The following is a 21,048-nucleotide window of genomic DNA, read 5'->3' on the forward strand; positions in this document are numbered from 1 at the left end:
TGGACGTGGCCTGAGTGTATAGTGTTTCGGAATTTGTGTTAAAGGAGAGAGTAGACGTGAGTGCTTTTGACAAGAAATAGTTTTTCGTTAGGCGATAAGTATTTTTGTTTTTATTTTCTACGGGTTTTCCAGTATTTCGAATGTAGTCTATTTTCAGAAGAATCGTTAGGGATTATGCCTAACGAACTCAAGCGGAAAACAGATAGTGATATGGACAGTGGCAGTAACAAAGAGAGGAAAACAAATGGGAACTTTTATAGTGCAGACATAACCCCTATTGACAAGATCAAATTAGCTCTTAAAAATGGCACAAAAGAGGTCAAAATTGTCCTGAAGGCAATTGAATCTGGTATCCCGATAGGTAAGTTGCTTAAAAAAGGATCTATTTTAAATGAAATTACTAATAAAGAAGATAATATATATATCACGAGAGGGAAAAAAATCATAATTTCCACGAAAAGAATTAAAACAATAGAAAATGTCTATAAAGTAAAATCCTTGGAAGGTGTAGAAGTAAAGGCCAATATAATTGAAGATACGTATACAACAAAACATATAGTTAAAAATGTGGATACACAACTTAGCCTAGAAGATATAGCAGCTGGCCTGGAAGAAAGCGAGATAAAATTTTCGTGTATCATAAGATTTACAAAGCCTAGGTCGGAAGAAAAAGTGCCAATAATTCTGATTAAGGAACTTGGTTCCTGTTATCGGCCTGATATCAAAATAGGTCGAATAAATTTTGCGGTAAGTAAATATATCGAAAATACTATAATATGCTACAAGTGCTGTAATATAGGCCACAAGTCGAAATTCTGCAAAAGCAAAGCAAGATGTGCGAACTGTGGTAAAAATGACTGCAACGACCCATGTAAAAACAACACCAGTTGTTTTAGATGTGGAGGTGAGCATAATGCTCTAGACAAATCTTGCCCAAAAATAAATATCAAAAAAGGGGAAGCGAACGGACAAAAGCGTGAACCTTCATCGAAAAAACTTATCCAGAATTCCAGTTATTGTTCCTGGGCAGAAGTTATCCAGAAAGAGGAAGAACAAAATTCTACTAACACAAATACAAATAAATATACTAAAGACGTGGTATCGGAGAAACCAGGGGAAAATGTTTTAAGTAAGATAGTCGCAAGATTAGAAAATCTCGAAAGGAAAATTGATTCTCTTTATGTAGATAATTTAAATTTTAAGGAAGTTAATAACAAACTTAAAACAGAAAATACAAAACTTGTATGAAAACTCCCTAAAACAAATCCAAAAATACAAGGAGGATCTTGAAAAGACCTGCCTTGCTTATGAAAATCTTCAAACAGAACATCTAAATTTGAACACTATTCAGGAGGTCACTCCTCTGATATCTTGGAATAATGGGCCAGACACGCTTCAAGAAGAGGAAATTCCTCAAATTGATGATGATACTTTCTAATTTCATGTGCTTTATCTTAAGTTGGAATTGTCGAAGCTTTGAGGCGAACTTGAGTTTCTTGTCTTCTTTTGTTTCTTGGTTAAAACCCTCAGTTGTGTGTCTCCAGGAGACCTGGAGTCGGAACCCTAGGGTTCCTTTCCTCACTGGATATAACAGTTTTTTAAAAGAAAGAATTTTCCCTAGTAAAGGCGGTGGCCTTGCCATTTTTGTGTTAAAAAATTTACCTGCTTCCAAACTTCCAGATACTGGAATTAAATCTGACATGGAAGTTCTAAGTATAAAAGTGCAAGCTTACGGTAAATTATTTACTATAGTAAATTGCTACAGGCCTTCCGGAAGTTTTAAACCAGAAGACTCAATGGTCCTGGATTCCTTTAATAATCCTTTTACGATTTTGGTTGGTGATTTTAACGCTCGCCATAGAAATTTTGGAGATGGTATTACATCGCCCAGCGGTCAAAAGTTCATGAATTGGCTAATTGACTCTAATATGATCATTCTAAATAATAAGAAACCTACTCATATTTATCGTGGCCAAGAAGGAGGAATCCTCGACCTTTGTATGGCAAATGTCAATATCGCGTCCAAGCTGTCGTTCCAGAGACTTGATGATACGGGTCAAAGTGATCATTTCCCTGTGTATTTTAAGTGTAATCAAAGTTTTAAGAAGAGACCTGAGAAAACTAAAAGCTATACAAATTGGCGAGATGTCAGTATATCTCTGTCACGTTTGCCTGTGAGCCACGCTGATAATATGGAGGATAAAGTTAACGCTTATACCACTGTAATTAACAGTACCATCAAGACACAATCCAGAGAAATCACCTACAAGGTCGAGCCAAAAAACCCATGGTTCAGTTTGGAGTGCGCCAAATTCAAACATCTTAGAGATAAGTTGAAAAGAAGGGCACTAAGATCACTTAATCCTAGCGACTGGGTGGAGTATAAGGGTGCAAACGCTAAATACAAAAGAGAGCTAATAAAAGCAAAACGGAAGTACTGGGCAAAGATTTCCTATGAAGCTTATTCTTGCAAGCAAGTCTATAGAAATGTAAAAAACCTTAAAAAATATCTATTGGTCTCTCCCTTGGAAGCTAATTTCGTGATCACTCACTCAAACGCAGATGTATTAGACAAGGCTACCCAGGCGGATATTTTCGTAGAATATTACAGCGCCAATGACAATACTAACCAGCCGGTTCCTATCGACCTTCCTTTGGCTAATATTGAGCCAATTTCCGCCAAAGAATTAATGAACGCACTAAAGAGTAAGAAAAACTCCTCCCCGGGTCCTGATGGAATTACTTACAAAAGTCTGAGGGTCGCCGCCAAATATACACAGAAAGCCCTTCTTGAGATGTATAATGAAAGTTTGCAATCAAGTAATATTCCTACAATCTGGAAAACTTCCTGGGTTGTTCCGATTTTAAAACCGAATAAAAACGGGAAACAGATTGCAAATTACAGGCCAATTTCTTTAACGTCTGTCATTGGGAAAACCCTTGAAAAAATAATCCTGCGCCGCCTAGAGTGGTGGGCTGACACAGAAAAAATTTTTCCCTCAATTATTTATGGCTTTAGAAAAGGCATTTGCGTAACTGACTGTCTTAGAGACATTTATGATTCTGTCTGGTCAGCCAGAAACAAGAATTTGGATAATTACTTAATTTGCTTAGATATCAAAGGAGCTTACGATAATGTGCAACATGAGATTTTGATTGAAAGGCTTGAAAAGATGGGTATGAACACTACCCTGGTGCGTTGGATCTACAATTTTATTACCAATCGCACTATTTCTGTAAAGTGGAGATCTATCCTATCAACAGATGAGCTCATGTCTAAGGGTCTTCCTCAAGGAGCCATTTTATCGCCTTTTCTCTACAATTGCTTTATGTTGGATCTTTGTAAACTGAATAATAGGAGCACCAAGTTTTTCATTTACGCTGATGATATCTACGTGCATGTTACTGTTAGGAAGGACAACCGGTATTCCTGCTTACAAGACACTCTCAAAAAGATCATTAGTTGGTCTGCTGAAAATAAGGTTGCTTTCTCCTTTGAGAAATCAACACTGATTGACTTTTCAAGAGGAAGAAAGAAATACTCTTCCCCCATCAGAATAGGTAATCTCAGTATTGGATGGAAAAAAGAGCATAAAATACTTGGCGTTATTTTCGAACACAATCTCAGTTGGCGTGCACACGAAGCTTATCTACTTAAAAGATTAAATAACACTTTAAACTTGATCAAAATCCTCTCCCACCCAACTCAAGGAATGAGAACGAAAAACTTACTAAAAATCATCCAGCAAATCATGATTCCCCAACTCATATACGGATGTGAAATCAGATGGGGAGAATATATCTCCTCCCAAAATAAGTACGATATATACATCAATAAAGCGATTAGAAAAGCCTTAGGGGTAAGTCATTTTGCTCCCAACGATGTTATTAGGAGAATTGCAGCAATTCCGCATTACAATAAGATAAAAAAATGGAAAAGAATATTATCTGTCATAAATAAAAAATTTCAGGGAGCCGATTATTTTTTCCCCGCCACTAGAGGCGGAAGGTTTAAGAAAGAAAGTAAGGATTTAAGAGCTGATCTTGACAGCTATGAATCTAAATGGATTTTAGAAAAGAACGTTGTCCGGCAAAAGAAACGGATTCCGCCTTGGATAGACTTTAGTAAATTGTGTAACATCGATTTAAAGAATCTCCATGATTTTGTCACTGATTACGCTCCTTTTATTAAAAATTTGACTGCAGGTGTTAAAGCAGAAAACGTATGGGGCTCAGACGGTTCCAAAAATTTGGACGGAACTGGTTTTGGAATAACCAATCTAAAAAATACCGTTAACAGAGCCATCAAGATTGAAAGAAATGCTTCTATATACACCGCGGAAATTTCAGCAATTTGGTACATTTTGAAATATCTAGCTAACCTTTCCGAAGCGACGATAATTTTCACTGACAGTCTTGCGGCAGTGGAAGCTATTGCCTCCTTCGAAGATTCAAATAACAACATAATTGAGAATATTCGATATGAAATTTACAAAAACATGCCAAATAGTAAGATAATAATTTGTTGGATACCGGGTCACAAAGGCATTGAGATCAACGAAAGGGCAGATTTTTTGGCTAAACAGGCGGTAAATTCACGCAATACTCCAATCCTCCCAATATATACATGGCAGGATATCAAAAACGAAATTAGGGAAGACAGGGAGAAGGAAATTGAGACCACCTGGCAGAACACGAAGTATTATTGTTCTTTTAAAAATGTTTTAAATACTAAATACTTGAATATTAATTGGCCTGACTCAAGGAAAATGGAAAGTAAAATCAACAAAATCCTCACTCGAAGTATCCTCACGAACTACCTTAAATTCAAGTTAAAACTTTCAAGTACTCCTTTATGCATAAATTGCAAAGTACGTGATGATTTTGAGCACAGACTGAATGAATGTAAAAAAACATTCATCTAAGGAACTATATCGCCAAATACTGCGATAAAGAAAACATTCAATACATTCTTCCTGCAGAATTAGTTAACAATTTCAATCTAAGAATTCCGAAGTTGGGGCGTTTACTCGCCAACTTCTTCTAACTTTCCTGGGCCTCACGGACTGGTTTTACGGCGATCGCCAGAATACGAAGTAAAATTGTTAAAAAAAAAAAAGTATTAAAATTCCATTCACCTGAAGTTAAATTGGCCCGACTCAAGACTGAAAAGTAAAATTTAACAATTTCCTCACTCGAAGTCTCCTCACGTACTACCTTTAATTCAAGTTATTCCTTTCAAGAAGTCCTTTTGCGCAAGTGGCTATGTACGAGAAAATTTTGAGCACAGACTGAATGAGTAGTTAAAAATTCCATTCTAAGAACTCCGAAGTTGCGTTGTTTACTCGCCAACTTCTAACTTACTGCGCCTCACGGACTGGAGGAAACGGCGTTCGCCAAAGTCCTCACCTCCTTTCTTCTTGCTCAAAAGCAAGATTGCTACAGATTGCTACAGAAGATTTTTGTCTAAGAACAGAAGCTTTGGAGGGGATATCAAGTAAAACTTAATTAATAAAGTTTCCTTTTCGTAAGAAAATTCTTAGGTGTAAATATATACTACAACTTTAGCCGGCAAAGTGATTTTAATGATTCTTTTTCTAAGTTCCAATTAATAAGTAATAAATACTTATATTCTAATTAAAATGCAGATGGTTTTAATATTATATTCCCGAAGCTGATGTCAAATATATATTTATAATGTCGTGGTTATTCACATTTCGAGATTGATAGGGCTAAATTATTAGAAACAGCATTTTCAAAGACGTTTTGGTGCCATAAGTGGAAAACACTGGGAATAAAAGTGGGTTAAAGATTATAGATAAATACAATTTGAATGATAGCATATTTTGCAATTACTGGTTGTAGTACTTTGAGTACATAGAACGAAAAGACTGGGTTTACCAGACGCCCCGATTTTTGATGAAAGCATTCACTATCCGGAAATAGCGTTTGAGGACATCAGTTGTACCTGTTTTCCACACTCAAATGAATGAGATAGATTCTGTGTTCTTGCATTAGTTGAAAACCTGTTTCCTTCCCAAATTCTGCCCTAGTTGGAAGCAATTTTCAATTTATCTGTCTAACAATTTGCTGTGAGAATGTTTTCTTGTGCAGAATGGTTTGCAATTTTCCAAGACGTTCTTATGCAGTCAATGTGATTATTATGTTGCCTCTGCCCGTCCATTCCTCTAGGAGAGGAAAGGAAGGGCTCTCGTTTTCCTGAAGTATAATTACAAGTTGAATATCATAGTAAATGCATATGTGATAGTTACTTTTATATTTATTAGTGGCAACCTTTGGATTGATTTAAAGTAGGTCTCTTCAAAGTTTAGAAGAGATAATCCGATGCAGCAAAATAATATTCTTGAGATATTTTAAGAGGATATGAGAATATTATAAGAAAATTTCAGAATCTGTCTATTAGAATATGTTTCATTAGCAGCCAAGTGGTAAGACTTTGAATGCTAGGAGTTTGATGTGAACAGACTGCATGGTTGTTTTTTATAGTGTTTCCCATATATTAACATTAACACAAGCCAGCTTCTTTTAGAAATACCTCAATGAAAACACAATTTTTCTTAAGCAAATAGTGTTGTTCCATTTCAAATATTGTTATTTACTAGATACCGGTGAACTATCACAGTTACATCTGTTTTCATTCTCTCAGAAATATCCAAGGGATATTTTCTGAAATTCTAGAAAGCAAATCTTTAAGCTTGTCACTATCTAACTGAAAGATTTTTTTTAATGGCATTTCTATGAAATATATCTGGAATGTTTCAAGCATATTCTTTTCAGCAGTTTAAAATAATATTACAAACTGGAACATTATTTAAAAATCATAATATTCTGCACGTATACACCAAATAACTTGCACTGTAGGATGATAATGTATGAGACACAGCACAAATTATTTTGTGTTAGGCAAAAGTATAAAACATGTCATTACCACATTTACTTGAAAATAAGACCCCTTTGAACGAAAGACCACTTACACGTTTAGGACAAATTTCAAGGCAGGGGTTCTCAACCAAAGATGGAATAAGACACCACCTGGTTTTTGTTGTGTGATGTTAAAATATAATCTGAATTTAAATAAAGGTGCAAGTAGGTATTTTTCGAATTTTGAAAAGGGAAGGAGATGTTCCTATAGCAATGGTGATACTGTATTTCTAAAAGAAACTGGCTTGTGTTAGTGTTCATACATGGGAAGAATGCAACAGAACAGATTGAGAGCTACTGTTTTAAGAAGTAAAAGTGTGAATGAATATTTGATGATAACATGGTTCTGGTTAGAGTGAAAATTAAACTACCAAATTAAATACAGTATTTTACTACATTATGGAAGGAAGAATTATGAAAAGTTTATGATACATTATTTTATTTGTTTTCAAGTATACCAGTGACCAGTGTAGTGAATACTTGACTAAAATGAAACTGCTTAGCTAGATGTGACTATTATTGTTAGGTGGTAGTTATGCATTTTATATATGCTAATTACCTGTATGATTTATTTAGCGTTTAAATACTGTATTTATTCTACATAGTATGTAATTAAACTAATTATTCTTATTCTGTAATTTTATTTATTAAAATACCTCTTAAGATTCTTTCTAGTTTAAGAACAAAAGTGGGAAAAAAAAATTCAAGTAAACATAGCTACAGTTATAGTGTTAAAAAGGCAGTGAAATTAACACCATAAAATATTACTACATCATAATTTTCTTACTAATTTTGAAGATAAAGCATAATTTTTTTATTAATATTCTTTTTGATAATAAAAAGATGCATATCTCAATTTGACAGGCAGATTTAAAACACATGTTTCAGTTTGTCATTCAGAAACACGGTAGCTCCAATAACACCAGAATTAACGTAGAGATTACAAAGATATTTAGAGTATGTGTGTGTGTGATTATGGCAAAGCCTCGACATCTATCTGCCTAAGGGGAGGGATGTCTTCGTGGAGGACTTTCTAAGGGAACTGGCTCGTATACACGTTACACATGGGGAAAACTCAGAAAATGCCCATGCAGCCAGCCTGTTCACGGGATTTGAACCTCGGACCGAAATACCAGTGTTCAGTAACTTTACCGCTTGGCCGCTGGTGGGCCAAATATATTTAGAGAAAACCTTACAGTGTAAACAGTAAATATTTCTTCCCTTGTTTAATTCAAGAATAGCAAAATTAAACTGAAAGTAATTTCACTGATGGAAATAATCAATTTTCTTTTAACATAAAATATTTGATGCATTTTTATTAGCTATTTATTTCCTTTTTTATTTATGCTATTTTATCTGGTATTATTTTCTTCATAAAGTTCCACTTCAAAAACATAAGTTTTGTTTTTGGAAAATCTTGATTAGATAATTCTTAAAATGCATGCTTTGATATCTATATGTGCAAGCAATCCAAATTTAATACAAAATTTGAATGGAAGAAATGAAAACTTGACTGAAAAATATATAACTCTTGGTACCAAGCTACCAGCATTATAGGAATTCAATCATACACTTGTGTATAGAGTAGAGTCTCTATTATTTTGGAACTACAGTTTTGTTGGTACAACATTACCATGTGTATCTAGGGGCTTTGCAAAAAATAATCATTCTCAGATATAACATAATGTACAAGATTTTAATTACGATTACGTTGATGTCATTTATCAGAAATCTCATCATTATATGTTTTAATTGATTACTTATGTTTTGAAACTTTTAGAAGCACAGTTCACAGCTAATTTCTTTAACCTGTATAGCTTAAACACTAGGCACTTTTTTTAACATAATTTTTTAGCCCAAACGGGAAATTTGCTCAGAAGGGGTTATTAATTTTGTTTCAGCATTTTGCGTCGATTTACTATTAACGGTGAATCACTTTTTAAATTGTTGCCACAAAATATTAGAGCCCTGTGTTATATTTAAAGAAATTAAATAATGAAGAATCTGCATAAATGTATGTATGTTTATCTCATTATGATAAAACAACTATACATAGAGCCATCGAATTTTGAATGATGTAATCCTCCTATGAATATGGGCATGTGGAAGACCAAACTTGAAATTTGTTTTATTATCGATTTCATTTTTTGTAAAACCTTAATGAATTTTTGATTAACAAACTCCAGAATTTCAAAGCGAGCGATGGCAATGTTTTACGGAAAAAACATTTTTATCTCTGGCGCACAAGTCTCTTTATCGGAAATTCTAAAGATATGCTCATTTTAAAACTATTTTTCGATACTGCTGTTGAACTGAATTTGATGGTTTAAATGTGAAGAACGTAATATTTAATAAATAAAGGTAACACACAAAATGTTAAAAAACTGGGCCTTTGGGCATAATATAAAATCTGAAACCTTCCAGATTTTTTTTCCCCTATTAAAACAAAACAGTAATGTGAGATCAAGGATGTACAACATCCCATGAATTAAACACGGTAATAAAAATAAATTTTACAATGCTTTTCAAGAATAAGTATTTTGAGGTAAATATAATATGTCTAATCCATTTTAAAATAAATAATTTTTAAGAAATTATTGTATTGATGAAGATACAGATTTTGGTTTATGGTAGAATGTAAGAGGAAAAGGAAAAATATAAATTTAAAAGTGATACAAAAAATGCATGCTATTACAATTGAAAGAATATATATCAAACATAAATAATGAATTTTACCCATTCATGTACTTTTTGAAAAATAATTTCACAACTGATGGACCAATTTTTTAACATATTCAAAAAATATTTCTTTCTTTATTACATTAATTGAGAGTTTATTTAAATATACAATGGATAAAGTAGTTAAATTTTCAAACTCGTAGATGGCAATGATATTCTTAAGATGAATGACTCAGCCTTTGCATTCCATTTAATGAATGTTATACAATGTATATTGGAACTGTATTACTTGATTTTAATATGTTTTAAATTAAAGTTAAATAATTATACAGTTATAATAATTGCATATAAATTATTTTATGCACTAATATTCCTGCAACAGACAAAAATCACAGTTTTTACATTAAAAAGAACAGATTTTAAAACATACTGTCCATATTTGCAATAAAAAGTAAGCACACAATAATTCAATTTAAACCTAGACTGCTCGATTCTATTATGCTCCAAAATAATCCATAAATTACAGATTTTAAAGAGTTAATTATATCAAAAATATATTTTTGATTCAATTTTTTTAAGCTACAGATATAAAATTATATAATTAATCCTTTTGCACAAAGCAGCCTTAAATCTAAAATATCATCTTCTGAATGTCATTAATAAATTACAACTAAATAAAATTTAAAATTGTTATAAACATTTGAGAAAATGTTTAAAGCTGAATTTATAATTTCTTATATTTCATACCAATTAAAAATATTCACTTTTACAGTATTTATAGCAAAAGTGTAGAATTACCCACTGCTTGGCATGTTTTTAAGAATTGCCCAAACTCGGTATCTACGTACATATCGACCTATTTTCACTTAAAAAAACATCAGAAAATTGTACAAACTCGGCATTGCGTACTCCCTTGACTTTGTACACATCATCTATTTTCACTTAAAAAGTCAAATGAAATTGACAAAAATCCAATTGTTCTTACTCTTGTAAAAAGCATCAAACAAAATGCGCCAAATAAGTGGGTGATTCTGCACCTCGCCTGTATTCATTTATAAATTTCTTAACAGACATTTTCAAGACTATGAAAAAGTATTTAAAGCTGAATTTGTTTCTTATATTTCATATTAATTAAAAATATTTAATCTTCAGAATGCAACTCGAAGAGTTTTGCAATTTCTGTTACATCTTCAAATTTAAACGATTCATTTATAATTTTCCTAGCAACAGATATTTTCAAGAAAACATTCCAGAGTACAATGCCTACTATTACATCGTCCTTCAAGTAAAATATAATACCTTTTCTATAAATGTCATCAGCTTTAAGGGTGTTTTGAATGTGCTTTTCTCCTAATTCACTTTTATTTACAATTTTTTGCTCAGAATTAGATTGAATGCTTTGTCCATTGGTATCAACAGATTCAAGGGTATCAGTTTCTGTTCCTTTAGTAAATATACCAACTGTTGGCAAAGTTGAATCTACAATACCAATTGCTTCATAACCAATTTCTGGTCCTAAATCAGACCAGAATATTGACTGATATAAATATGGTTTACCACTCCTTGTCATATTTTCTCCAGCCAAACGGCCACTTACAAATGCATGATCATGATGCTCTACTCTGCGTCTCCCAAATTTTGCATCATAAAAACACGATACATCTCCAGCTACCCAAAGATATTTTCCTACCTTCCAGTTCTGCATTTACTACAAAACCACCATGAGTTTTATCAATTTCAAGACCAGAATCTTTAGCAATCTCAGTATTAGGTTCAGCTCCTACAGCTACAACAACATGATCAGTAACAATTACTTCATTATTACTTAAATGTAAGAGTATTTTTGATCCTTCATGTGATACAGATTTAACAGTAACTTCAGGTATAATTTTTATACCTTCATTCTGTAAAAATTTAGATGTCCATTTACTCAAATATTCAGGTAATATTTTTGCCATATTTCCACACTCTGGGAATAGTTGAACTACTTTTAAACCTCTACTAGTACCTCTTTTAGCAAGTCCATAAACTAATTCACTTCCTAAAAATCCACCTCCCACAACAACAATTGCATTTATTTTCCTAGAAATTCTGTCTAACTTTTTAAAATCGTCAGCAGTTCTAAATAACGTTATATGTTTTTTTATGGAATCCTCAACCTTTTCAAAAACAGGAAGATTTTTTGGTTTTGAACCAGTAGCAATAAGACATTTCTCATACGAAATTTTTCCACCATTTTCTAAATAAACTATTTGTGACATAGGGTCTATTTTAACAACTTTCACACCGCACATAACAGATACACCACCATTTTTATTTTCAAGTAATTCTTTAACAGTGAAATAATAATCTGGAGGTTCAAAAAATAAACTACGTTCTTTTCCATTCCATCGATATGACAGCATCTGAGCCATATCTGGATTGTCACCATACCACATTTCTTTAGATAGAGGTGGTCGCATATATGGAAAAAAAGGCTCTTCTCCTATCATTAATACTTTGGCTGTCGGATCATTAATGCGTATGGACCTAAAAGCTGTGAATGATGCACTTCCGGCTCCGATTAATAAATATGGAATTCGTCCAAAATTATTTAACAATGCGAGATCTTCATTTAAACTTTCATTGACGAAAGGTGTACCGACTTCATCAACATCATCAGAATCCCTGCTTGAATTATCATTTGATGGACGATTTGTGAAACGGTAATATGAATATATAGCCACTCCACTAACACCTGCTACACCCAATATAAGAGGAATTTTTTTCTGATGCCCAGTTTTGTTGCTCTGATATCTAATAAATGGGCGACATTTAATTATCTCTGCGGAACGCTTTAATAAATAATGATGTGATCTAAAATTTGTAACTTTGCAATTACGGTGGTAGCTTAGAGATGTGATGAGAATTTCTATATTTTCCTTGATAAATATCTGATGTAATCTAATCTAATTGGTATCTTTTACAAAATTGGCCTTGGCTACAAAGAACCTTAATCCAATCGGTTTTGATCATGCCATTCGGCCAGTTGGTAAGAGAGAGTAGTAGTGCATACGCACCCGCACAGAGGCGAAAAATTTATAGGAGATAATCCTGCGATTATAGCTGTACATGTGATAAGCAATTTGGCATTAGCAATTATTACGGCAGTGGTCTCAGTTCTCGTGCAGTCAGGCGGCATGGCGGTCAGATCGGAAAGCAATCCTTCAACCTCGGCATCCACTCCCTGAATGAGAGAGGAGCACTTAGAATTCTAAGCAACAAGTGAAACCCACGTGATGTGGGTCACCCAATCAGAGAAGAACTTAGTTCGCAAAGTTCTATTTGACCAGAGTGGTCACATGATTGATTCAATTGAATGGAAATTAAAATAATAGAAATAAACTTGAATAAATGAGATCTTGGGTAAATGGAAAAGATATATACACTATTTACATATTTACAATCACCATCTAGGATTGTGATGTATTGTGCGCGGTCTTTTTACCGTATGTTCAATAGTTGGATCATAATCAATGATGTTTTTGATTGCTTGGTACTCGCTATTCCTAGCTTTCTCAAAGAAATTGTGAGATATGGTGAGGATGTGATCCATAAGATCAGGAATTTTGAGGTCTTTCTGGATATCTTTATTCCTGATAAACCAGGGAGCGTTTGTGATTGATCGTAATATTTTATTTTGTAAAATACCAATCTTTTTCCTTTCATTTTTATTGCCAATAGCCCAAGCAGGGGCGGCATATGTAAGGATCGGTCTAATGAGAGAAGTATAGAGAATCTTTTTTGTATGTAAGTTAAGTTTGGAGTTACGTCCAATAAGTGGATAGATAGCCATATAAGCAGAATTCCCTTTATTGGCAATGTATTGAAGGTGGGTTTTGAAGTTCAGCTGTTTATCGATATAGACACCCAGATATTTGTAAGCATCATTATGTGGGATAAGAGTGCTATTGATTTTAATTTCAGTGTTGACATTCTGAAGTTTTTTATAACGTCTATAGAGAACAGTATTGCATTTGTGAGCGTTGAGATTTATTTTCCAAATTGTGCACCAGTGTGCAATATTGTTAACATACATTTGGAGGTTGTTAATGGCCAGTTGAGGTTGAATAGATTCAGAGAGTACAACAGCATCATCTGCATATTTGAGTACTTTGGAGTTAAGTGGTTGAGGAAGATCGTTAATATAAATATTAAAAAGTTTTGGGCTCAAAACACTGCCTTGAGCGACGCCACAAAACATCCTTTTCTTTTTGGAGAAGGTATTACCTATTCTGACTTGGAAAGTTCTGTTACATAGAAAAGAGAAGATAATTTTAATTAAATTTTTAGGAATTTCGAGATCAATGAGTTTTAGAATTAGACCAGCATGCCACACTCGATCAAAAGCTTTCTCAAAATCGAGGTAGCATGCGGCAACTGCACTTTTTTTCTGAAACGCAAGAGCTATTGTTTCCACAAGATTTAAGACTTGGTGAGTGGTCGAGTGACCTTTTCTAAATCCAAATTGTAAGTTATCAATAATGTCATTATTTTCTAGGAAGTTTGTGAGTCTATTGTTAAGGATTTTCTCATAAATTTTGCCCATAGCCGGCAAAAGACTGATAGGTCGATAGCTATTGACATCTTTTGGGTTTTTTCCCGGTTTGGGAATAAAAATTACGATAGAGTGCTTCCATTGTTGGGGGAAGTATGACTGTCTAATACAACCATTGATAATATTGCAGAGATTGATAATGCATCTATTTGGCAGGGCTTTAAGTGCTTTATTGTTAAGTTGGTCGTAACCTTTCGCTTTTCTTGGCTTAAGGTTTTTAATAATGTTTTTCACCTCTTTAGGAGAACTAAACTGTATGTGCCTTTGAGGCGTAAAATTGCGTATGTAGTTGACTGCTTCTTGAGCTTCGTTTTCAGTTTCCGAGTTATTAGACGGGAGGGGTTTAGAGATATTTTCTTGTACTTCTGCCATGAGGTCAGCAATGTCTTGGTCCGAATAATATTTAGTACCAGAGTGTTCAATTGCGTGCTGGGTATAACTGTTATTATTTTTGAGGGAGCGCGCGATTCTCCAAACATTTTCATGGTTCGGCTCCAAATTTTCAAGTAGATGGTCCCATTGTTGATTCCTGTATTCTTGAATTTCAGTCTTGATTTTTCGGTTTAGGTAATTGAGGTGCCGTTTATCATTTGGGTTTCTAGACTGATGCCAGGTCTTAATGGCTGCGTTTCTGAACTTGATAGTATTTTTAATCTGGGTGGGAAGAGTTTGAGATTTATTTTCTTTTATGGAGTAAGTAGCAGTGGAAATAGCGTTTTGAATGGTAGTAGTAAATTTATGGATTTCGTTCTCTATTGCAAAGCTATGTGGGTAACTATTATTGCAGGTATAATTTTGCAGAAGACTATTGACTAGATTCCAGTTGGTCTTGGTAAGATGTTTTTTCAAAGGATGATAGAATCCATAGAAGTCAAAGGTGACTGGCAGGTGGTCAGTATTAAGGTCATAAGTGACTTCTAGAGAAGGAGTTTGGTTGATATTTTTGAGTAATAGAACATCAAGGATGTCTCCGGCGCCATCATGATGAATTCTAGTGGGGGAGAAAGGTGCGACAATTTTTAGATCTTGATTTAGTAGGTAGTTGTTCAAGAAATTTCCATTTGTATTGTTGGATCTTGAATTCCAAGCTTGATTTTTAGCGTTAAGATCACCCGCAATTAAAGTAGGAAAATTAGCAGCGGTGAGATTATTTAGATCATTATTGTTTAGTCTATTGCCAGGTGGGTTGTAGACTGAAATGAATAAATAGGCTTCATTCATTCCACTATAAATTATTGCAGCTGTTTTTTCTATATTGCCAGTGTTAGGTAATTCATATTTGGCGAAACGAAGGTAGTTTTTAATAATTATTGCAGTACCTCCACCTCTGTTATGAATTCTGTCGTCTCGGATTGTCCGGTATCCAGGGAAATTTATCCGATGTGACTTCCTTAGATGTGTTTCGTTGAGCAGCATGATGTCTATGTTATGGGTGATGAGGAAGTTTTTAATTTCCTCCTTTTGCTTATGAACACCGTTAGCATTGAAGAAAGTGACTTTAAGAAAGCACTTGCTAGTGGTTATGATCTTGTGTTCATTACTTAAAGGACTAGAAATCATAGTTTAGAGATGAAAAATATTCTATGGCTGCCATAACAACCTCGATTTTGTTCATAATATTTTTAGCTTCTTTGAAGCTTTTTAGAAATTCTTTAGCTTTTGTCAGCTGCAATTTAATCCACTCGCAGAAGGAGGGAGGTTCCGGTTCTTGATTCTGTTTCTGGGTTGGAGGAGCGGATACAGCCGCTTGCGTGCTGGTATTTTGTGCTGCCGCTGGTAGAGCAGGGAAATCTTCTTGATTGAGTTGGAATGTAGGTTGAGGTGGTTGAGCATTTTCCGTTTTACGAGTTTCTATTGCTTTTTTGATATTGTTAGGGTGGAATTTACACAGTTTTGAAGAGCTTACGTGGTCTAAACCACATAAGGCACATTTTGCGGAGTGTAAGATTTTGTCCTGTTTGCATGTATACCCTTCGTGAGGGCCTGCGCATTTTTGGCATCTTGGTTTGTAATTGCACTTTTCCTTAATATGCCCGTATCTTTGGCATTTATGACATTGAACTGGTCCTGGGCGACTTTTATACGTGCATACCAGAACATCAAGTCCACGTAGTGAAGTGATGTTAAATATCTTTTTCCCCTCGTTGTTTCTTTTGGTTTCCACGAGGAAAACCGGTAATTTAATAATTTTGCCGTCTTCAAATTTTTCAATTTGTTTTATTTTTGTGATGGGGATGCCCATACTGGCGATTTCTTCTTTTATGATCTCCGGGTTTGAGGTTCTTGGGAGTTTTTTGATAATGGCCTTTAAAGGTTTTTCGCTTTTAAGTTTATACGTATTCCATTAAAAACTTGTCTTTGATTAGCACATGTACGTAACTCACACGCCGCCGAAATAAAACAAACACAATCGCAGGTGCTGCCAAATATAACATTATATTTTTAATTCAGAATATAAAAATAAACAGTATCATCAACAAGTCTTCTAAATTTTGTACAGAATGTTTTCGTTTGCCATACGACTTATCAACATAGTATTAAATACCTACTATTGCGTATCTCATATTTTTCCAGACAAATCCCAGCAATTATAATTTTGAGTGATAGCCCGAATTTCCTTTTTAACTGTAATCGTGCAGATGAAATTTGTAAATAGACCGGCACGTGTTTTCTTTTGCTGAATGTTGAAATGACGACCAAACAATATTTACAATTTTCGCGAGGCCCAGTATTTGGAATTATTGCTAGTGCTAGTGGTAAAATATTACAGGTTAATCAAAGAAACAATAAAGATGATTTCGTAGCAGTGCCGGCTTGTGAAAACATATTAATATGGAATTTGCAAACCAAAGAAAAGGTTGATATATTTTGATAAAGAAATAAATTTAAATATTCTGATAGTTAAGTGATTATTTAAATTTTCATTTTCTGTGCCCTTATAAATATGCATTTTAGGGATAGTTTAGTATATTTATTGTTTTTGATTGTAAACTATGCAGTTTGTTTTATTTTTAGCATATGGTTCTAAATGGAGAAGCGAGTGCTGTTACTTCCCTGGTTACTGACCATAATCATAGAAATATTGCCGTTGGTTACGCCGATGGAATGATTCGTATCTTTGATCTACAGTTAAATAATTGTTTAGTGTCATTTATTGGTCATAAATCCGCTGTCTCGTGTTTGGCTTATGAAAGTGAAGGCTCAAATTTAGCATCTGGCGGCAAGGTATGTCGTAATATTATGATATAAATAGTCTTGAATCCTAAATTCGTATCTATATGTGGTTATAGTATTGTTAATAGGTCATTAAAATCTTAATATTTATTCATTATCTAATGTAAATGGTTTATAGCCTCTGGTTATGACATTAATGAAAAGAAAACCATTAGCAGTAAATTTTACTGAAAATTAAAAATACACTTACAATATTATGAAGGACTATCTGTTTTGTCTGCACAATTTGTTTACTTTGTTATAATACTCAATTAGAGTTGCCAGACATGCATAGTAATGAAGAATTCATTTATTTAATTTGTTATTTAATTATAATTTTCCTTGGTATGTTTATTTGTGAGATATATAAAACAGTCCTTTGTTAAAGAGAAAGTTAATTGCCAAATTTTTCAACTTAAATTTGTAGAACATTTATACACTAAAGATTGGGCTAAAATTCCATAAGCGGGGTATGTTGGTGCCAAACTATTTTGGCCTTCAAAATTTGGCAAATTTTTTAGGAGCACTAAATGAAAGCACTAAAACATGATTTTTAAACGTAAACAGAATAGTAACTTTTAAGTTTTGCAGTAGTGAAACACCGTTATTTTATGTAAACAGAATAGTAAAATGAAATGATAAAATACTAGATGAGTAAAACAAAGTCCAACAGCTTTGCAAGTAAAAGCAAAGTCCAATATACCGTATTTGACGGCATATATAGCACTTTTTTTCCTAAATTTGGTCTCAAAAAAAAGTTACCTGCATCCTATACGTGAAGGACACAGTTTTATATGTGAAGGTAATTGCATTCAATAATTGTTTATTTGGCTTTTACAAAACGTGAGAACTAAAAGAAACCACGCTATTGAAACTTTTTTTCTTGTGTGTGGCCGTCTAAACAAGGGTGCGTCTTATATGCAGTCAAATATGGTACAGTCAAAAGTCAATAATCTGGACTCGTCGGGACTTCGGCGATTCCGGATTACAGATCATCAGTTTAAATCTGGTAAGATGGCATGCAGAAATTACAAAATTAAAAATATGAAACCATAATTTATGAAATAAAGAACAATTATGATCTAAAGGGTATCAAAATTTACAAAAAGAAAAAGCTTAATATTTATTTGTTTACTTTATTAAACATTTCTTTCAATGTAAGTTGTTTAAGTTGCTTCGTTTCATGTGATAATACTTTCTCTTTAATTCTATTAAACAGACATTATTTCTTGTTTAGTTACAAATTTCTGCTGTTCAAGTCCTATAATTGCTGTGTTGAGAATACCGACTAATTTGTCAATCGAAATGTTTTCGTCTTAAATAACCTCTGGGTCACTTTCTTCACTATCAGAAGCGAATTATAATGACGAGGAACTTGATTTAAATCATATGAAAGACGGAGTACATTGAGATGAAATACTACTTTTAGAAGGGAATTATAAGCCAAATAAAATAAAAACATCTGCCGTGAAGATAAGGATAGTGCTGACAGATCAACTTCCAATTCATTGCGCGCCGCGGCGTGTAATTGATAAACAGATTTCGGATTTCGAAACATACTTTTGCTTTGTAGATCCTTTACATATTAGTAAATATATATCGAAAATTCTGTTTGACATAATCGAAAGTTCAAGCTTACTTTTATAAAATTGCTCTAACAGTCTGCAAAAAATAATAAGCCGGATCCAATTCGAAGATTAAGGAACAATGCAATCTACAACATTAACTGAATTAGATAATTTTAGCTCAGCTTATACTGTCTGTTACACATCAAACGCGCATGCGCACACGCATATTCGCAGCTGTAAAGGTCTTACGCACACTCGTAAGCAGAAAGTTTGTAGCTTTGAGGTCCAGATTATAGATCATTCCGGATTATGGGTGTCCGAATTAACGACTTTTGACCGTATATGTAATTCATCATAATATAGTAGAATGAACAATTATTGAGTAAATAAATTTATACACTTATCAGATCAGAGCACTGCGAAGTCAGTTTTAAACGTAAACAGAATAGCAAATTATGCATATTCAGCATCATAAACTAAGGAAAATATTCAAGTTACTATCATTATGAAATTCAACACACTAAACGACTTTTGTTCAAAGCTTTAAATATTCCACATCTTTCGATTGCCACATGCAAGAAACAAAACTAAAAAAAAAAAAAAAAAAAAAAAATAATAAAATTAAATGAAAACATTCATAAATTATAAATTTCATGTCATATGAAATCCAACATTCTCCCACCAACAACAGCTTAACCTTCCGCAAATATTTATATAAATATAATATTAAACATATATATAACAATAATATTAAACAGTAAAACTTTTAAAAACAAACACAGTATTTCAAAATTAAATTTAAAAAAAAATCTGGCTACACTAAATTCGCACTCATAGTTATCGAAATAAAGCTCTAGGTTTGCCACAAGAGAACATACAGCCGGAAACCACAACCAAATTTAAATCGCACCAAATAAAAAACTCTCGCCAAGCTTGGCGCTCACCCCAATTATGGAATTTTAACGAAAGATTGTGACAATGCAGCAGTTTTCTTATTGTGTGACTAGCTCACCAGCGGCCGAGCGGTAAAGTCGCTGAACACTGGTAGTTCGGTCCGAGGTTTGAATCCCGTGAACAGGCTGGCTGCAAGAGTGTTTTCGTGGTTTTCCCCATGTGTAACATGTATACGAGCCAGTTCCCCTTAGAATGTCCTCCACAAAGGCATCCCTCCCCCTAGGCAGAAGCCCTCTTGGCTTTGCCGTAATTAAATAACCTAGCCTAACCTAACCTTATTGTGTGACTCGCCATCTTATTAAACTTGGGGCTAATCTTTGGAATATGGTAACAGGTAGTTTGGCGACATTTTGGTAAGGCGATAAAGGTTACCAGGTAGGACTTAAGCAATAATCAGAGAAGTACACAGTTCGAATCACATATTATTTTCTCTCAGAGAAATGAGAGATCATGAGACGTGTCATGTGACATTTTCCAGAAAATTCTGATCGTGATTTTAGCTAATATGCACTTAAAAACAATTTCGCTGTTAAAGTGCAGAATCGCCCATGTATTTGTTTGGCGCTTTTTACAAGAGTAAGAAGAATTGGATTTTTGTCAATTTTCTTTGACTTTTTAAGTGAAAATAGGTCGATGAGTACATGGATAAAGTCAAGTGTGTGTGCAATGCTATTTTTGTGCAATTCTAGGATTTTTGGTTGATCTTTACATTATGGTAACTCGGCAATTTTTTTGCGAAAATTTGACGACCAACTCTCCTACAGCAACCCTCTATTTTTTTTTTCCCGCCGCCATTTTGTCTTCACGAAGTAAAGACATGTTTCTTTTCTTTTTATCTACTGAACACTTCTTCCAACAATCTACTAGCCAAATTACACTTATGCTAGAAATTTTATCTAACAAAACTGCTTAATCATGACAAATATTCACTGCAAAATTGGGAAAAAGTGCACAATACCATACTCCTTATGCGTTTTTCAAAATAACACATACACATAAACCATGTACACACCGACTTATTTTTACTTAAAAAAACATCCCAGAATTGCACAAAAATGGCATTGCGCACACTCTTCACTATATCCATGTACACTG

The 21,048-nt window shown here is 33.7% G+C and overlaps 1 protein-coding gene across 2 annotated transcripts in view; it reads left to right on the forward strand.

The window, feature by feature from the left end:
* The first annotated feature begins 16,853 nt into the window (after positions 1-16,853).
* Positions 16,854-21,048, forward strand: part of LOC118204163 (WD repeat-containing protein 3) — a 195,433-nt gene continuing 191,238 nt past the window's right edge. For both annotated transcript variants that reach the window (XM_085825385.1, XM_085825386.1), the window contains exons 1-2: positions 16,854-17,075; positions 17,234-17,443. In XM_085825385.1, coding sequence (XP_085681511.1) covers positions 16,908-17,075; positions 17,234-17,443 — 378 coding nt within the window. In that variant the 5' untranslated portion in view covers positions 16,854-16,907. The remainder of the gene's footprint in view (positions 17,076-17,233; positions 17,444-21,048) is intronic.

Source organism: Stegodyphus dumicola, chromosome 10 (assembly GCF_044657685.1).
Source record: "Stegodyphus dumicola isolate Sdum_Otavi_A_Nest chromosome 10, ASM4465768v1".
Lineage (NCBI taxonomy): Eukaryota > Metazoa > Arthropoda > Arachnida > Araneae > Eresidae > Stegodyphus > Stegodyphus dumicola.